The sequence below is a fragment of the Limulus polyphemus genome, unplaced genomic scaffold, assembly GCF_000517525.1.
Source record: "Limulus polyphemus unplaced genomic scaffold, Limulus_polyphemus-2.1.2 Scaffold348, whole genome shotgun sequence".
Lineage (NCBI taxonomy): Eukaryota > Metazoa > Arthropoda > Merostomata > Xiphosura > Limulidae > Limulus > Limulus polyphemus.
The window spans coordinates 531,560-548,603 of NW_013665958.1; the positions used below are offsets into that span (position 1 = coordinate 531,560).

Below are 17,044 nucleotides of genomic sequence, written 5' to 3' on the forward strand. Positions count from 1 at the left end.
GAGAGAGAGAGAGACTATAATGTGATGGTCGATCTCACTATTCATTGGTAAGAGAGTAGTCTAAGAGTCAGTGGTGAGTTGTGTTAACTAACTGTCTTCCCTCTAGTCTTTCACGGTTAAATTAGGGATGGCTACATGAAGAGTAAATCTGCCCGAGAATCATCAACGATGCATCAGCATACATGGTGTCTCAACAGTCAAAGCAACCTCAAAAAAAAAAAGAAAAAAAGTCCATTACTTGCAAAGTGCTAGCAAAAAGTAATTCCTGCCCTTAAAAGAAATAGTCAGCCGAGTGAATTTCTTGAAGTGTTTCATTTTCATATTTTGTAACATATCAAAAGTTTAGATGAATCTTTGTAATAATTACATTTCCTAATATGAAAATAAAAAAATCTATAGAGACTGTAGCACCTTTTAAGCACTATGCTTTATTTGTTATTTTAACCTCAAGATGCATGAGAATGATGCACAACAAGCTACCAGAAAAAGCTTAATGATCAATCATCCTACTGTAATTATTTCCATAAATGTTTTACTTGCAGAATGATTTTTCTTCCATAATTTTGAAAGTAGTTTACAATTCTTTTGCATATTCATATAATGCTTTATTATCAATTGGCAAAAAATGACAATGTCCACTGACGGTCACTCGCTAAAAATTAGAACCCACTAGCTTTTTGCCAGTTAGTGACTGTTAATTTCAAGCCTGGCCACAGCTTGAGTTGAATTGTTTCATGGTTTTTACATACTTGCTAGGTAATTTGTAATAAAACAGTTTTTCACAGCTATTAACCCTATCGAGACGGGTAGGTGTCATCACATTTGTAGACTTGCATTGAACACTTTATTTAACTATTATTTTGTAGATGTATGTCAATAAGTTTGACATCAAACTGTAGATTGTAATTCAAATTTCAGTATAATATGTTAGTTAGTTTCTTTATTTGAAAGTAAATGTTAAAAAAAAAAGGCTAAATAATGGTTTTTGTGTTTTACGTGGTATGTGGCCTTCTGGGTTTGGTCAGATTACATTTTGTGATGCCCACAATACAGCATCTATAGTTTTGTACAAATTAGAAACTCAAATGTCAAGCTAGAATATAAAATAAGAACCTACTACCTTTTCCATTTGCTGAAATATCATGATATTTAGTGAACCCACCATAATGGCTCCACCCACCACTTCATCATTTGAGAAGACTTGTTTATCTATGCCTACTTTTATATACCAATAACTTTATAACCAATCGAAAGTTATACATTTCTTTTACATAATTCTGTCACTCTTCCTAAGTTGTCTATGAAAGGAAAGGTCTTATATCATTGGAAAGTATTATAATCAAGGCTATTTTGTAAACAGAAATTATACTTTTTTAGACCCAGAAACAATTTAGTTATGAAGCCTGATAAATTGCAATGGATTTTTGGGGTATCAGTATAATAATTTATTTATTTTTTTTTGTAACCCAAAATGTTTATATAAAGTCCACTAAAATGATTATTTTTTTCATCTCCACATGTGAATTTTGACAAGGCTTAGCAAGTATGGCTCACAAGTGCAAACAAGAACTTTGTAGTATCGTAAGTAATAGAGATCATTGTTTTCCAAATATTTTTTTTATTTACTGTTCCATGTTTGAAAATAATAATAATAATAATATATATATATATATTAATACATGTAATGTATGGTAGCCAAGTTTATTACTTTGTAGGTAATACTTCATAAACACCTGGTTGAACTTGCAGTTTGCTGGTAAATAATTTGTATTTAAAGTTACAATTAAGAAGGCTAAGTCAAAAATACTAGTCCAATCAAAACGACCTGTATTTATATTACTGGAAACTACACATTCATTGGTTACTGTGTAAGCATGGTAATATATGAAACACGATCTTCATAAGCACTTACACACATTTACACCTATACCAAAACTAAATTCCAACCACCAAGGAGGATAACTAGCATCCAAATACTTAAGTTTATTGGGTCGGATACTACTTTGTACAGAGCCATATCATAAATATTTTCTTTCACTTTTATATAGTACTTAGACAATTTCTGTTACAACCACTGTACTGTAAAGAAGCTGGCAAATTCTACTATACTGTTTTCTCGGAGCCGGAATTTGAATAGTTTCTGTAGGATACATCTGCTTGCTGACTTACTGGATCGGCCTGCGGACTTTCTACAAAGTCATAACATAAACATTTTATAATACTTCAGACAAATGTCATTAATACCATTATACTGTCAGCATGTTGGTAAATCTTATCCCATTGTGTTTTCAAACCAGGAAAAGTTCTAGGAATTGTGGCGCATGAGCTTGTTTGATATTGACATTGTCAAACTAATTAAGGAGCTGCGATTCATTGCTTTATATTCGGCAGGTTTCTGCTTCAGCTCCTAACAGTAAATAAACATAGGAAATAGGTGTGAAAAGATCGGAAGAAACTTTTAGGAATTTTACTTTAGAGCTTAGTGTTCCATACTGATAAAAGTGAACAAAAAAGTCATTTAAATGCTAACCAATTCAACCCATTAAATCTCCATATAGCTTAACTGTAAAGCTCTCTCTCTCTCTCAAATCCACACTACATTATGAGGATGGAAGCTTTGGCTTTCCTCAAAACCAAAAGGAAAAATAGAAGTACATAAAAAATAACTTCCTTTTTGTCATTAACTTCTATTTTGAATACTTCCTTACTTTTTTCCTGTTCACTTTGCTTCTTACACCCAAAATCATTGTAACATTTTGAATATTCCTTTTCAAAACCATAATAAACACTTCCAAACTTTCACTGAAGATATTTTAGCAAACTTTAAGCCTTTCCATCCACTCCCAATATAGCCTTGAGGAAGGAAAGTCTGCCTTTCAAAAATGTTTTATAAATAGGTTTAACTTGGATATATCTACTTTTTAATCCAACATACTTTCAAATTATGTGTCTAATGATTGCACCACCATGTGCAATAAATGTTATTAGAATTATGCACAAAAATATATTTTCAAAGGATACATGAATATGATTAAAATAAGAACACAAAACAAACCTGAAATCAATTCTTTAGATATTCTACTTCTAGAAAACAGTTCATGCTTACCACAATATCACATTCGAGATAATGAAAAATTATGCCATAAATGGAATGTAGGTCTTCTTTCTGGTCTATGTGATCATACACTGCAACTATCCACCTCATCAGCTCTGCCTGAAAAAGTATTGGCAAATTAGAACTTACATTGCAATTAAACCAATTCCTAGGTCAAATTCACTATTGTATAACATTCTGGGTAAACTTAAAAAATAATTTATGCTTATTAATATTCTTAATGAATTTGAATATTATTTTAGGACTTGTGAAAGCAAAGAAGAATGATTTAGTTTGAGGTTTTATGGTGCAAGGCAGCTAAAGCTGTTTGCACCCAACACAATTTACATAAAAGGTAAAAAAAAAACAAGTAAAATCAACAAAACAAGGGTAAATTGTTAAGTTAAATGGAAAACTACATAAAATACAATAACATATAATCTTAAAGACATGATTAACTTACACCGTCTTTATGCATATATGTAAATCAATATGTCTGAAACATTGCTACTGCTAATTATCAAAGTGGCAGCAAAAGAGTATTAAGACAGTCATCATTCATGTCAATGTCACATGGCTTACACATTGGATGATCATTATCAAGTAAAAGATATTGGATAGTTCAAAAGGAAGACAAAGATCAGTAATTGAAATCTACAAGAAATGTGTACAAATATCTTTATCTCTTTACACAAAAGTTTTCTAGATGTATATAATATATACATATATATAAACAAAGTTGCTCTTCCTTTATACAGACATATTAAAAAAATTCACACAACCCCCTTGTTTATCTTATAAATTGAACTGAGTTGAATTTGAATTGAAAGACTTATCAAGAAGACATTTTAATATCCACTAATATATCATTTCCATGCTGCCACACAAGAAACATGACATCCACATATCTAACCCATATATTGGGTTTAACGAAAGCAGTATTTAAAACACAAGTTTCTCCATCAAACATAAATAGCTTACAAAGTAGGGATGATAGATGAAACTCCAATGCTAAATTTTATTACCAACTTAAAACTATCTAGTAATTAAACAGCAACAATTTAAACCCTTAATATTTAACACTTTTAATAGTGAAAATTTATTGGTAGCTACTAATCTAGTTTTAAAACAAAAAGTTGCATGTTGTTCAAGTTTACAAAAAAATATGCTGTTACATGAACAATACATACTACATTTTTTAAGGGCAACAAAGCTTGTGTATATCAACATTTTCATGCATTATGAAAAACCTGTAAAACACAAACACCTTTATTTGACCTTTTGGTTTCCATACTGTAGTTATTTTCTTGAAAATACATATTTTTTTTGTACCAGAATTAATGATAGTAAAAGCAATCATTCTATTATGCTGAAATACAAATCAATATCTCTATATCTTCAAACTTGAATAAAAAAAACTATAAAATTGTGCTTGGTGAGACAATTTGTTTAGGAAACATAGCGATACAAGGGTTTATATTTTCTTTTCTTGGTGTACTTGTTTACATGAGATGTTATTCTAAATGATTTCTCATTTTTTCAAGATATGTGGTATACAAACAGAACAGATTTGGTTGACTTTTGCAAGCCTTCACAATAAAAAATTTAAAACTGTATGTAAATTTTTGAATTAATCATCATGTCATTAACAGGTAAACCCAGAAAAGAAAATCATATGATTTCTCAACATTTTTTAAGAAAATCTCTTTTTGACTGGTATGCTGTGAAATATCAAATTAAACGATTGTTTCTAAAACACATTATACAAAAGAAACTGGGAAGATTTTCAAAATCTATTTCGGAGACTGACAGTAGTTCAAAGTCAAATACAAGGATATTGTTAACTCAAGAGTACTTTAGTAATGCTTAATTGAACACCATGCTCCTTTAAACTCTTTTTAAACAAACATAAATGTATTAGTAAAAGCCTCAGAAAGCTTCTTCAAGTTGGCTTTGGTCAGTTAAACCTAGATTTATGTTCCACTCTACTGGGTTTTTAAGCAAATTTTTATTTATTCATGAAGTTACTTATGGGTCTGTAACTTTACTGGTTACAGAGTCCCTTGTATCATAGTTGTCACCTGAGTAGATAATACTTAAAATTTTACAAAGTTAAATTTTAACTCTTTCACTGCCAAGTTTATAGATAAACAACTTTCACAGTGTCAAGTTTATTGTTATCTACAGGATAAGAAACAAAAGATGCACATTTTAATATTTAATCACTTATTTGAAGCTTGAAATTGATAACCTTTGGAAACTTTGAAGGAGAACATCCTATAATTCACTGCATTACAAAATTCCAAACTCACATAGCAGTTCTCTAAAAGGGGAATACAAGTGTCCATCGTAGAGAACAAGTTGAGGTATCACAGCATAATTAGTTTTCAAGGGAAAGTATGACATATTATAAACATACACATATGAATGAAGTGATATATTTTATGTTTAATAAGTTATTATTATTTTTTTATAACTGATGATTCTACTTATACATAACCTTACTGGAAAATAAACAAAATACGTTATATATAATAAATTCCTACCTGGAGTGCAATGGACGTGTTTCCAACACCCATCCATGAAATAGTTTTCAAGACTGCAATAATAGGTATTATATCGAATGGAAGTAAACTCCTGATCAATCGACGACATACTGCTTCAGCTAAAATTGATCAAAACAGGAATATCATACATTATATTTAAATACATGTAATTGATATTTCATCTATGTGTACATGTAGTGTTTTTAAAGATGTTCTGGTTATTTCAACCACTGATTAACTTTATTAATAAAGATTTATTTTCATACAAATCTTCTGTAAGTATACAATGTACCAATGGCCACTCATTTATGATGTATTGTCATCAAAATTAGATTAATCTGGAATTAAATGCTATCAACACAGTTTTGTTATAAATGGCAAACCATTGTAAAGTCAACATTTCTAATTACTAAAAATATTCAACTTTTTTAATGTCACAGTCAAAGTAGCATGTATTATAGTTAACATTTACTGCATCTTTTATTCCTGAATATTTTTTTTATTTCTCACATTTGGTATATTCTATTCAACTGTATTTAATCCTGTCTTCAGTTTTTTAACAGCCATTACTAATGGTTAGTTATACAGGTTGATATCATACAGTAAAATTTATGTCAGAACTGTGCATTATGCACATTTAAATGTAACATGTACTTACACAACTTCCTTCTTCCAATAATATCAACTAATGTAATTAAAATATCACCAGGTAGGCCTTCACTTCTTGCCGTTCTCTCTATTAAATCCACACTCAACTGAACAGGTAAACTTCGTGTTTTGGTGGCTATCATGAGAAAAAATAGCTATTAAAACAATCTACTATGGAGTTTGAACTTTATAATATTGTTTGTTAAAAGTATTATTAAACCTTCTTAAACATTTTAAGACACCAGAATATCTTGTAACTGGGTACAATAAATGAATACAAACATATTATGAAAAATACACCTGAAAAATTTAGAAGTAATTGCAAGATGTTGCCAAGTTAAAGAAAAAGATTAGTAATTTAAGAAATATTCTAGCTTGTTCAATTTACTATGTACTTAAGTTTATTTCACAGTACTATAACATGTCTGGATCAAAGACAAAATGTGCTACAGTTCCATATTCAATGTTGTCCATCTTTCTAGGAATATAGTTTGCATATATATAGCAACATTGTTTGAAAAATCTCATTTCGGTACCTAATAAATTAAGCAGACCGTAACTATCTATATATATATAAACAAAAATGGACAAAAAACATAGAACTAGTGTAGAGCAATATCCATAGTCAAGTTTTTCATACCTGTTTTTCATGGACATAAAAAAGTGTCAAAGATTAATTTTTTGCAATTTTGTGTTTCCCATAATCATCATCAGGCTAATATTATGAAGTTATATATATATATATAAGCAAGTTTAATAAACTACTCACTTTTACAAAGAGATTTACATATTTAATGATGCTTTATGTGGTAACACAAATATATCCTAATATTTAAGAGACTGACTAGTCATCATGCATGACAGATTGTTAAATTTGACAAAACTGAAATTAATTATTGAACTTTCTAAAGAATAAAACAAATGCTGAAAGTTTGACTTCTGCCAAACAATAATCCCACCAATGTTTACATTTCTAGAATTAAAATGCATTTCAAACAGACATTTACCTCTCAAATATAGAAAGCCTTTCTTTGTTGAGTTCGAACTCATGCTGTCAACAAATCATGTGACTATAAAAATTTCCAAATGTCCTTTACTCATTACAGAGCATGCATCACTTACTTTCTTATCCTATCTTCCAGGTGACTCACTGTACAAGTGTCAGGAGAGCTTACATAGGCTCTGTTTTCTTGACATAATTTGCACTTACGATAATAAATTTGGTTGCAGGGAAACAAGATATTTCAGAGGTAAGTACAGTAGAACCTCGTCATTAAGGGCACCCTTCTGACTGCATTAAAATGCCCTCTTGAGCAAGGTGCCCTTGATATCAAAGATGAGTCATGCAAAGCTGGATTCCTTATTGACTCTACTAAATTTCTGAATTTTAAGGCCCCCGCCATTATGTTTGGTATATGCATTTAAAGTCATTTTTTTACATGTGTGTAAGCAGTGTTTTTGTGTGTACTATAAAAATATTAAATAAATGGGACAAAGTAATGTATTTTTTAAATTCATTTCTATTTCATAGGTATGAAAATACATGTACATGTAAAAAGTTACCATGAATTTGTACATCACATATAATAAGTCATTAGCACAAATATGTGTACAGCAAACTTACTCTTATTCTTTACATCGTTGGTAAAGAATATAAATAATAAAGAACAAAGCAACAAATTACTGCTTGTATCCTTACACTGTTTATGTGACACCGTAATACGATCCTCTGGAGAGCAACAAGGCACGTGACCCCCCCTCCGAGAATACAATGTGGAATTTATCAGCCTATGTATCCTACACTGTTTACAATGAGTATTCCTAAAAGTAATAAGATTGCACTTTGAATCTGTAAAAATGTTTATTACAGTATATGGTTTGGAACCAATCCAATAAACATCGCAAGTGTTTGAATATTGGTCATCCTTCTGGGATGTTTAGAATTTAGCAGTATACTGTACAGGCATACAAAGATATTTGTGCACATAGTTATAAAATCCTATTTCCTTTTCAGCAAAGTTATTCATCAACCCATAAATACTCTTTATTCACAAATTCACACCTGCTGGTGTTGGCTTTTTCCATTATAGTCCATAGAATAGGTACAGTTCGGATCGAACAGTAGACAGATATCAGAATATACCACAAGAATACCTCAAGTGGTTTTGCAGAACACCCCATCTCAATTGTAGGCATATATGGAGCCAGGGTAGATGGTATGAGTACTTACTATTATTCTGGCTCAATACAGAATTTTGGAAAATAAGTGTACCTTGGGAGACATCACTAGCCACCTGGAGGGATTCTGGAAGCAAATGCTATAAACCAAAGGGGAATGTACTCACCTCTCTAAAGAGGGTGGGTAGAGTGTAGGACAGTGAATGGAGGCAGGCAAAGACTCTCAGGAGATGAGGCAGCCAGATGAGGAAGAGAGTGGGTGATGAAGTAATGAGAGTTAGTCCACATGCCAGACTGAGTGGTCTTGTCTAGTGGCTGTTGGAAATGAGCATTGAAAGAATGAGAGAGGTGATAAATCCAATGGGATGAAATGCAGACTATCTGCAAGAAACAATCTCAAATGAGGAGGAGATCAAACAAAGAATTTGGCAGACTATACCAATAAAGGCAGAAGGAGATTTGTCCCTGGAGAAAAGGAAATCCCAGGTAATGTAGAGTGGAAGACAAAAACACCCGAAAGTGAGAGGTATAAACAGGGTAGAAAAGTTTGTCTGGGTCCAAACAAGAATAGAAGAGTGAAATAGAGAACGAGAGAGAGGAGAAGGGTAGAGGTCTCCTCCCTGAGTGGTTGAAGATGAAGGAGGAAGGATTGGTCAGGAGAAAGAAGAATGAGGACAATGAAAAGGGCATGGGAAAAGTTGTTAGCAAAACGATTTGCACAACAACAATCACAAGCAAGACGAATATTTCTGAAGATAAGGCAGTAGAAGTTACAGGTTGCCAATGGCTCAAATCAGCATGGGTAAGATTGTGAAGGATGACACTGAGGTCCCAGTCAGGCATGGGATAAGGGCAAATGTGTCTACGGATAAGGAAGGACCAGAACAAGATGGAGAGAACAGGAGAGGAAACACACTGTAATATCTAGCAGACAAAATGGTGAAGACAAGTACAACCAATAACTGGCAACGGAAAAGACATCTGAACCCTGTAAAATAGCCAAGTAAAGGGAAAGGAGATGTCTGACAGTAGAATGATTAGGAGGAAGGTGGCGATGGATGGACCAACGTCAAAAGTCACACACCTCCTTTTGGAGAAAAAGACAAGGTAGAGTGATACCCAGAATAAGAAATGAAAGAATTATAAGCTGGGAAAGTCCAGTTCAACAGGTGACGGACCAGACTAATCCAAACGTGAAGGTGGAAGGACAAGATCCTGTCATGAAAAGGAGATGGGAGATATTGAAGCAATATAGTGTATAATTGGCAGGGGTTGGTTTGTCAGGTGGCATAGAAGAGGGAACGAAAGTTAAACCAGCCAGAAGGGTACCACCAAGAGGAAATGATAAAGAGCATCTCTAGTCAAGGTGAGGACCCAAGGTTAAGGCTGGAAAGGTGGGTGAGCAATAGGACAAGTATAAGACCAGACCAGGTGGAATTCAGTGACAAGAGATGTTGAACAGGTGATCAAAATAGAAAAAGCATGAAAGAGAGGGGTTGGATGGGTAATGATGAGTGAAATCCCCAAGATAGCACCCTTAATGGAAACTGCAGGAGAAGAGACATTCTGCAGAACCTTAGCCTGGTTTATAGTATCCAGTACATTGGATCAATTCAACCACCCATACAAATACTAGAATGGAGGAAGGAACAAGAGAACCATTGAGGTCAAAGAATCCTGTGAGCTGTACCTTTGGTCACACAAGGACCAACATATGAGGTACATAATGGGATAAGCAATTCCCATAAAGCCATCGTTACCAAACATTAAACCTCACACATAGAATGAGTAAGATAGGCATGAATCCTAGTGACTGCAAGGTCCATAGCTCACAGACAGATGGGAGAAGACTGATCCCAACAGAGAATGAGCTGAAAAACACATCCCATGGTGAATAAGATGTTGAGTGGGAGTGAGGAATTTATGACAAACACAGTCTCAAAGAAACGTTGGGCATAGACAGGAGCAGAAGGAGAAAGGAAACAAGATGAAGGCAGAAAGGAGAAGGGAGTGGGAGAGAATGTCTGTGGGTAAAAAAGTAAAAAAAAAACAACCCAACGTGGATAGAAAAATAAAAAATAAAAAAACAAAAGCTAAAACTATGACAGTTGGACACACAGGACCCAATACAACAGAAACATTACAGATGAGCTCAGTGTATCAGACATCGGGTAGAAGAGGAAGTTGGGAATCAAACGACAGGAAACCAGGGACTAAGATGAGGTAGAATTGGGGATAGTGTGGAAACAATGAATGAAAGTGAGGATTGATGACAGGCAACCTTAGCTCGTGATCTAATCAAATCAGGAATACTACAAAACGTCAGTGCTAAGAAAGGGGCTAGGCAATTAGAAGAAAGTAGTTGAAATTATGATAGGAGAGTATCCTAATCCAACAACCTCTAGGAACAAGGAAGTGAGTAAGAAGGGAATGGTAGAAATATAATGAACCCAGTGGAGGAGTGAAGGGAACATGAATCACTTGCAAATTTCACAGGGGCAGTGTGGAATGCCTCAGACTGAAGGTGTAGAGAGAAGAGATAAAGAAGGATCAAGTAAAGACAGGAGTAGTGGGTACTGGAGAGTGAAACAACTGTCAATAGTCCTCCCCCACAGGTAAGGGCAATCACAAATTTAAGAGAAAGACTAAAATCAAGGAAATAAGAATGAAATAGATGGGAAGGGCAAGGCTTAATGTTGCAGAAAAGTAAGTGGTCCAAGAATGGGAAAAGAAATAAGTTAGGGTTAGGATTAAGAAGTAGGGAACAAGAAAAAGAATATAACCAGGGGTTGAAATATTACATTTGCACATTCTCAAGGAATGTTAACATTTATCTAAATTTAAAATATATTTTCAATAATACTTACCTCTCCTGACACTTATAGCTATTACTTGATTGCCAGGTTTTTTTCTTTGCCCACCTAAGAATTAGTCTGATTTTTTCGTACTTGCTTCAGTCTTTCATACCCCACTCAATTGCCCTTGGTGATATTTGTTTTGTGATACTCTCTACCTACGTTAATGCACCCTCTAGCCTGGTACTGTATATAACCACCTCACTCAGATAATTTTCTCACTTTTTCGAAACTGATACCATCCCAGTCTCTAACATTAGCTCTTAGTGGAGAGAAAGGGCAGGAGTGTGAGTAGAGGTAAGTATTATTGGAAAAACATTTTCAATTTAGGAAAATGTTAACTTCCAAAACATAGAGAAAGCATCTGCATAGATCATGGGTGTACCAAGATAAGAGTGGTAACCAAGTGAGGGAAGTGCACTACATCCAGAACAGGTATGCTCTTCAGCCTGAAATTAGTTCCTGTAATTATATATGTGTAATCATTACTATAGGCCAGCCCCAACCAGATAACCAAGGTTCCACTACTTGGGGTTGGAATTAAGGGGTCTTGGTCCCTATATCCCACATTGGTGGCTAGAGCAATTGGACTGCAACTTTATATATAGATATACTTTTGATTGGATCACAGCCTGTAGCCATAGAGTGATGCATTTCAGATCACTGGAATCATGACAAGAAGGTAAGCAACACCTAAGCAGACAAATCTTCTCCTCCACATGAAGATGCCTGATAAGCAACATCCCAGATTTGGAATGACGGGATCATGTATGCCTTAATCAACATTCATCCCCACTCCTCAACTGATTGGGCAAGGAGACTTCCACTTGCCCCCAGAATTATGGGGAGGACATGGAACAACTGTGATCAATCAAGAACCCAAGATAGGACCACTCTGCATTTAGAATTATGAGATAGTGTCCCTCTTTCCATGAACAATATACTGAACTGATATTGATCAAAATTGAAGGGCCATGCACACCCTAACCGGACAGATAAGCATCAACTCTGAAGAAGTATTAGAAGTAGACTCCCATGTAGGCTGGCGCCACTCCTACAGACATCTGGGAAAAAAATATTCAGGGACCCGGGTAAGAGGGCCCTCAACTTTGCCTTCTTCTCCAAGAGTGGAGGAATTCACTCTAACACTCTGGGGGAAAAGCCTCTGTCCCTAGCTCTACTAGTAGAATCTGGGGGTGGAGATTGAACGTTGGGGTGTCCTGAGGTACAGTGCTCTAGAAACAATGCAATAGGTGAACCAAGTTCCCTAAATTTTTAAAAGCAAACTGACTCTAATTTATTCAATCCAATGATCAGCAGGGACAGACAGGATCCCCTTTAGTGTTACTTATGATAGTCTATGAGCGGTGGTCCAGTATAGTATGGTAATACCACCTGGTGACCTCCTATGTGGTCTTATGGAACACCTCATTTCTATAGAGCCTGTTGCAACTAGTAGTAATTATAGTGAAATAGTGGTTTCTAGTGCAGAATTGGTTTGATAAAAACCTGGCTGTTTGGACAACACTCATTACAGATTGGGATCCTGTGAAAACAAGGTAAGAAACCCTGAAAGGTAGAAATAAAAATAATCACCTCTCTAGATAATCTTGCTGAAATAATTAAGATAGCTACAGGGGTTAGGCAAAAACCCTCAGTTGAAGAGACTGCCAGATTAGGCAAATAATGAGAGATAATGGTATTGTGGAGGTCCACATACCATTCAGCATAGTGACCTCCAGCGGACAATTTGACTGGGTTGCTAAGGACCTAGAAAAGAGAAATCTGATTAGATGTGACTCACAGAAGATACCTCGCCTTCAAAGAGAGCCCAGAACAGAAGTATAAGTGCAGGCAACAAAATCTTCAAGACCCTCACTGAACATGACCAAGATCAAAATCTGCTTGGACACAGAGAGAAATGATGAGCAGATGAATTGGAGAAAAGGACTGAACCTCTTTCCTGCCTGACAGAGTGTTGGGTAAGAAGAACTGGTCTGAGGAAGTAGAGAGAGTGAGAAAGTGGTCAGTGGACAAACAGTGCAAATCACTCTGACCAGTGATGTCCGTAGGTCAGCAGCCATGAAAAATAAACCTGCAGATAAAGTGGGTACATGGCATATAAGAGTGAGGTCACAAACAGGTGTAGAGAAAGAAAACATAACCTGAATCTACCTGTTAGGTAACTGGAATGGTCCTTTGGAACCAATTACTCAAAACGATGTGAGGAATCTGGACAATATTGTGAAATCAAAAGTATGCAGTTGCGATAATCGAATGGTAGATAATAAGGCTGCTGTAAACAATGGCAATTGTGGAAGATGCAAAAACCTCTGTCAAAGAGCCAAGTTAAAAACGAGTTATGGTTGACACCAATGATTAAAAATGGTTCAACTTCCTCGCAATACAACATTGCTGGTATGCATGTCATAACCTTTGAGAAAAGTGACTTTTGGACTAAGCAGAAACTGAGGCAGATACATGTCAACCTTAGAAATTAAACCCCAATGCCATGTGAAAGACAGCATAACTTTTATACCAGAAGCTTGAGCTTCTTGATAGCCAGGTGCATCATATCTGATGATGCTTGCCTCCACAAAGAGAGCCTAAAAAAGAAGTGGAAGTATGGACACACTGGAAGGGACCACAGAAGCAGAAACCCGAGTGTAACTGTCAATCTGGTGCAATCAACAGGATTTGACAATGGGTTGGAACAAATAATATTTCATACCCTGGGTAATATATGAAGTGAAGAGAAGGCTGAGATTGGTAATCCTGTCCTGTCCGGATGGAAAGCATCTGTTGCCGAAGCCCAAAGATGAGGTACTGGAGACCAAATTGCCAGTCGTTGGGTGATCCAATGAGAGGCCAACCCACCAATTAGAGTTGCAAAATGAGAAGCAATTCAACTGAATCATGTGATTCAATATCTATTCTGTTGGTAATATCTGTTTGGATTGAGACAATGGACATGCATCATGCAGGGTGATAAGATAAGAATAGTCCTGAGAAAGGAGGTCCAAAATTCGAGAATAAGGAGCCCTAGACCACATGCCTCCTAGATGAGAAACATAAGACACCACTGTAGAATACTCAGAGTGAATCCTGACACTTTACCCCTTAAGAAGCCCAGATAATGAGACCTTGCCTGTTGAAGAGCAAGAAGGATGAAAACATTGTGTAGGGAATCCTCATTGTCCATGCATACTCTGGAATTTCTTACTGTTGGTATATGTACCCAATCCCTGAAGTAAAGTATTTGTGAAGAGAATAGGGAGCAGTAGAGGAACCCAATTTGTAGTGGTATCTCAACTTAACCCCTCAAGATCAAAGAATGATCCTGACTAAGGAAACTGGAGAAACCAGGAAATAGATGTGTATGATCCCTGGTCACTTAAAGACCAATAACAGTATCACTTGTGCTCTTGTCCCAAAGGCTTGAAGGATTCGAGTGATGCCCAAATTCCCAGAAAATAAATCATCCGTGCAGTGGGAGAAGGAGAGATGAGTAAGAGTGTGGCATCCTATTCTATAGCATTGAGTAGGATGGGAGACAGCTGAGCCTGACTGAGAGAAGAGCTCAAAAATAAAAAATTTCCAGACTAATGACATATTGAATTGGAGCAAGAATAGATGTTGCATTCCTGAAAGAGATGCCTGCCTGCATTGTATCTGAAAGCAGAAGCAGGATGTGATGATGGTCTAACAATTGACAAGATGTTGCCAGCAGTAACCAGTTGTCCATGGAATGGGTGTGCACAGTACGATAGAATGAAAGGATGAGAAAACTCATACAATACAGCAGAGCCCATGCAAGCCTATGCAAGACCAAAGGAAAAATCCTGGAACTGCAGTACCTGACCCTTGTGCACCACAAACCCCGATAGTGATGGGACTCCACGACTAAGGCAAAGTGCAGATAGAAGCTGACAACAACCAAGTTGAACATCTATAATCCCAGTAACAAAATCAACATACATTAAAGAATGATTAACTTATAATATTGATGGCTAGATATCAATATTATATCATTTATAACCAATACAAAGCCAAGTTTTTAATCTGTCAAATGATGCATTATATTATGTTGTTTTCTGTACATACATTTTCGAATATGAATACTTTAATTTTCCCTATCATATTCAAATACAAGTACAAATACTCCCAAAGCTGTAATCGAATACAAATACCCCATGTCTGGTCTCCTGGCATAACTAACAATTAGCAAACTCTAACTTGAAATAAATATTAAAATGTTAGATTGCTATGAAAATGTTCTAAAACAGTTTCAGTTGTTGGATATTTTAATACTTTTTCAACATTTCTTCGAAAAACATCTAAATGGATTGTTCTAGTTAACATTTACCCAACAAAAATATTCTGAACTTTCCTTCCTAGAAAACCAACAAATGTTTCTGTTATTACCACAACAGTACTTCATACTGCATTTCTCCATACTGATGAATTTATTATCAAAATCACGTTTCTTGTTTTTCTGCCAAAAAACTTGATTCCAAAGGTGAGAACAATGGTTACCTTGATCCGAATGGATCTAGTAGTATAGCCAACAACTGACACTGTTAGTGGCTGGGATGGGAAGGGGTGTCACACCTGAAAGAAATACTACAATATCAAGTAAAAGTGCAGAAATATAACATTTTTAAAATACATAATTTTGTAACATTTGTTTCTGCAAAATGTTTAGATTAAGTATCCCACTTTTCATTGGATATTTGTATTTCTTGCTTACCCAATTTTGTAAATATAGGAAAAAAATAGGTATTTCTGTGACATATATGAATAAATAAGAAAATATAGTACTTGATGCCCTGGTATTGTACAAATGCTAAATTGACAATGTACTTGCAATTAATCATTTTTGTGACTCCCTGTACATGGGTAAATCACTTATGCATTTCGAAAATTACTTCCAATATTGTAATTGCACATCATTTTACAACATACATCAGTACACATACATATATCAGTGATCAGAATCTTTATTAAAGAAAATTTTTAAACCTGTTCTTTTTAACTCTTTCAGCATGGGCTTGGGCCCTGGGACTGACCTCATAACCATTTTGTGCTTTTTATAGTTTTCATTCTATAACTTTAGAAGATTATCAGTAAACATTACAATGCTTTAATATGCAAAGTATAATTTTTTTTATTAAGTCTTAAATTTATAAAGCAATATTTTTCTCAGGCTTTTTTTTTCCGCATGTTGCCTATCCAACATGCAAAGTAATTTAAATTTTAAGATTAAAAATACTTTTATGTGTAGGAACATTTTTAAATTTCACATGTGAAATCCTTATAATGTTCAGATATTTACCTAATGTTTCTTAAGAAAAACTTTATATTTTATTTGTTATTTTCAGTAATTAATCTGTGTACAAGTTTGGTAGATTTGAACGATCTCGTAACCACCATAAAAAATTAGGAAATAAATGTAAATTATGCCTCTTTCATTCTAGAATGACAACAAATTATAACACAAAAACCTAAATGTTTAGATTAAATAGCTTAAATCTCATAACATTATACATTTATATTTATTCTTATTATATTGACCTTTTAGCCATGCCTGGCTAACAATGATGTGGCACACGTGCACTCATGTTACAATATTCAAAAATATAAAACTGACCTTTAGTTTTTATAAAGTGACCTGTCTTGGCTGTGTTTTAGTAGACTAGTATTTTGTGAAATACAGTCACATT

General features: G+C 34.7%; 1 protein-coding gene across 2 annotated transcripts in view; it reads right to left on the reverse strand.

Moving 5' to 3' along the window:
* The window catches only part of LOC106457581 (centromere protein I-like), a 74,254-nt gene that overhangs the window by 41,240 nt on the left and 15,970 nt on the right, over positions 1 to 17,044 (reverse strand). For both annotated transcript variants that reach the window (XM_022383578.1, XM_022383579.1), the window contains exons 3-5: positions 6,299 to 6,424; positions 5,641 to 5,759; positions 3,107 to 3,214 (exon numbers count right to left, since the gene is read on the reverse strand). In XM_022383578.1, coding sequence (XP_022239286.1) covers positions 3,107 to 3,214; positions 5,641 to 5,759; positions 6,299 to 6,424 — 353 coding nt within the window. The remainder of the gene's footprint in view (positions 1 to 3,106; positions 3,215 to 5,640; positions 5,760 to 6,298; positions 6,425 to 17,044) is intronic.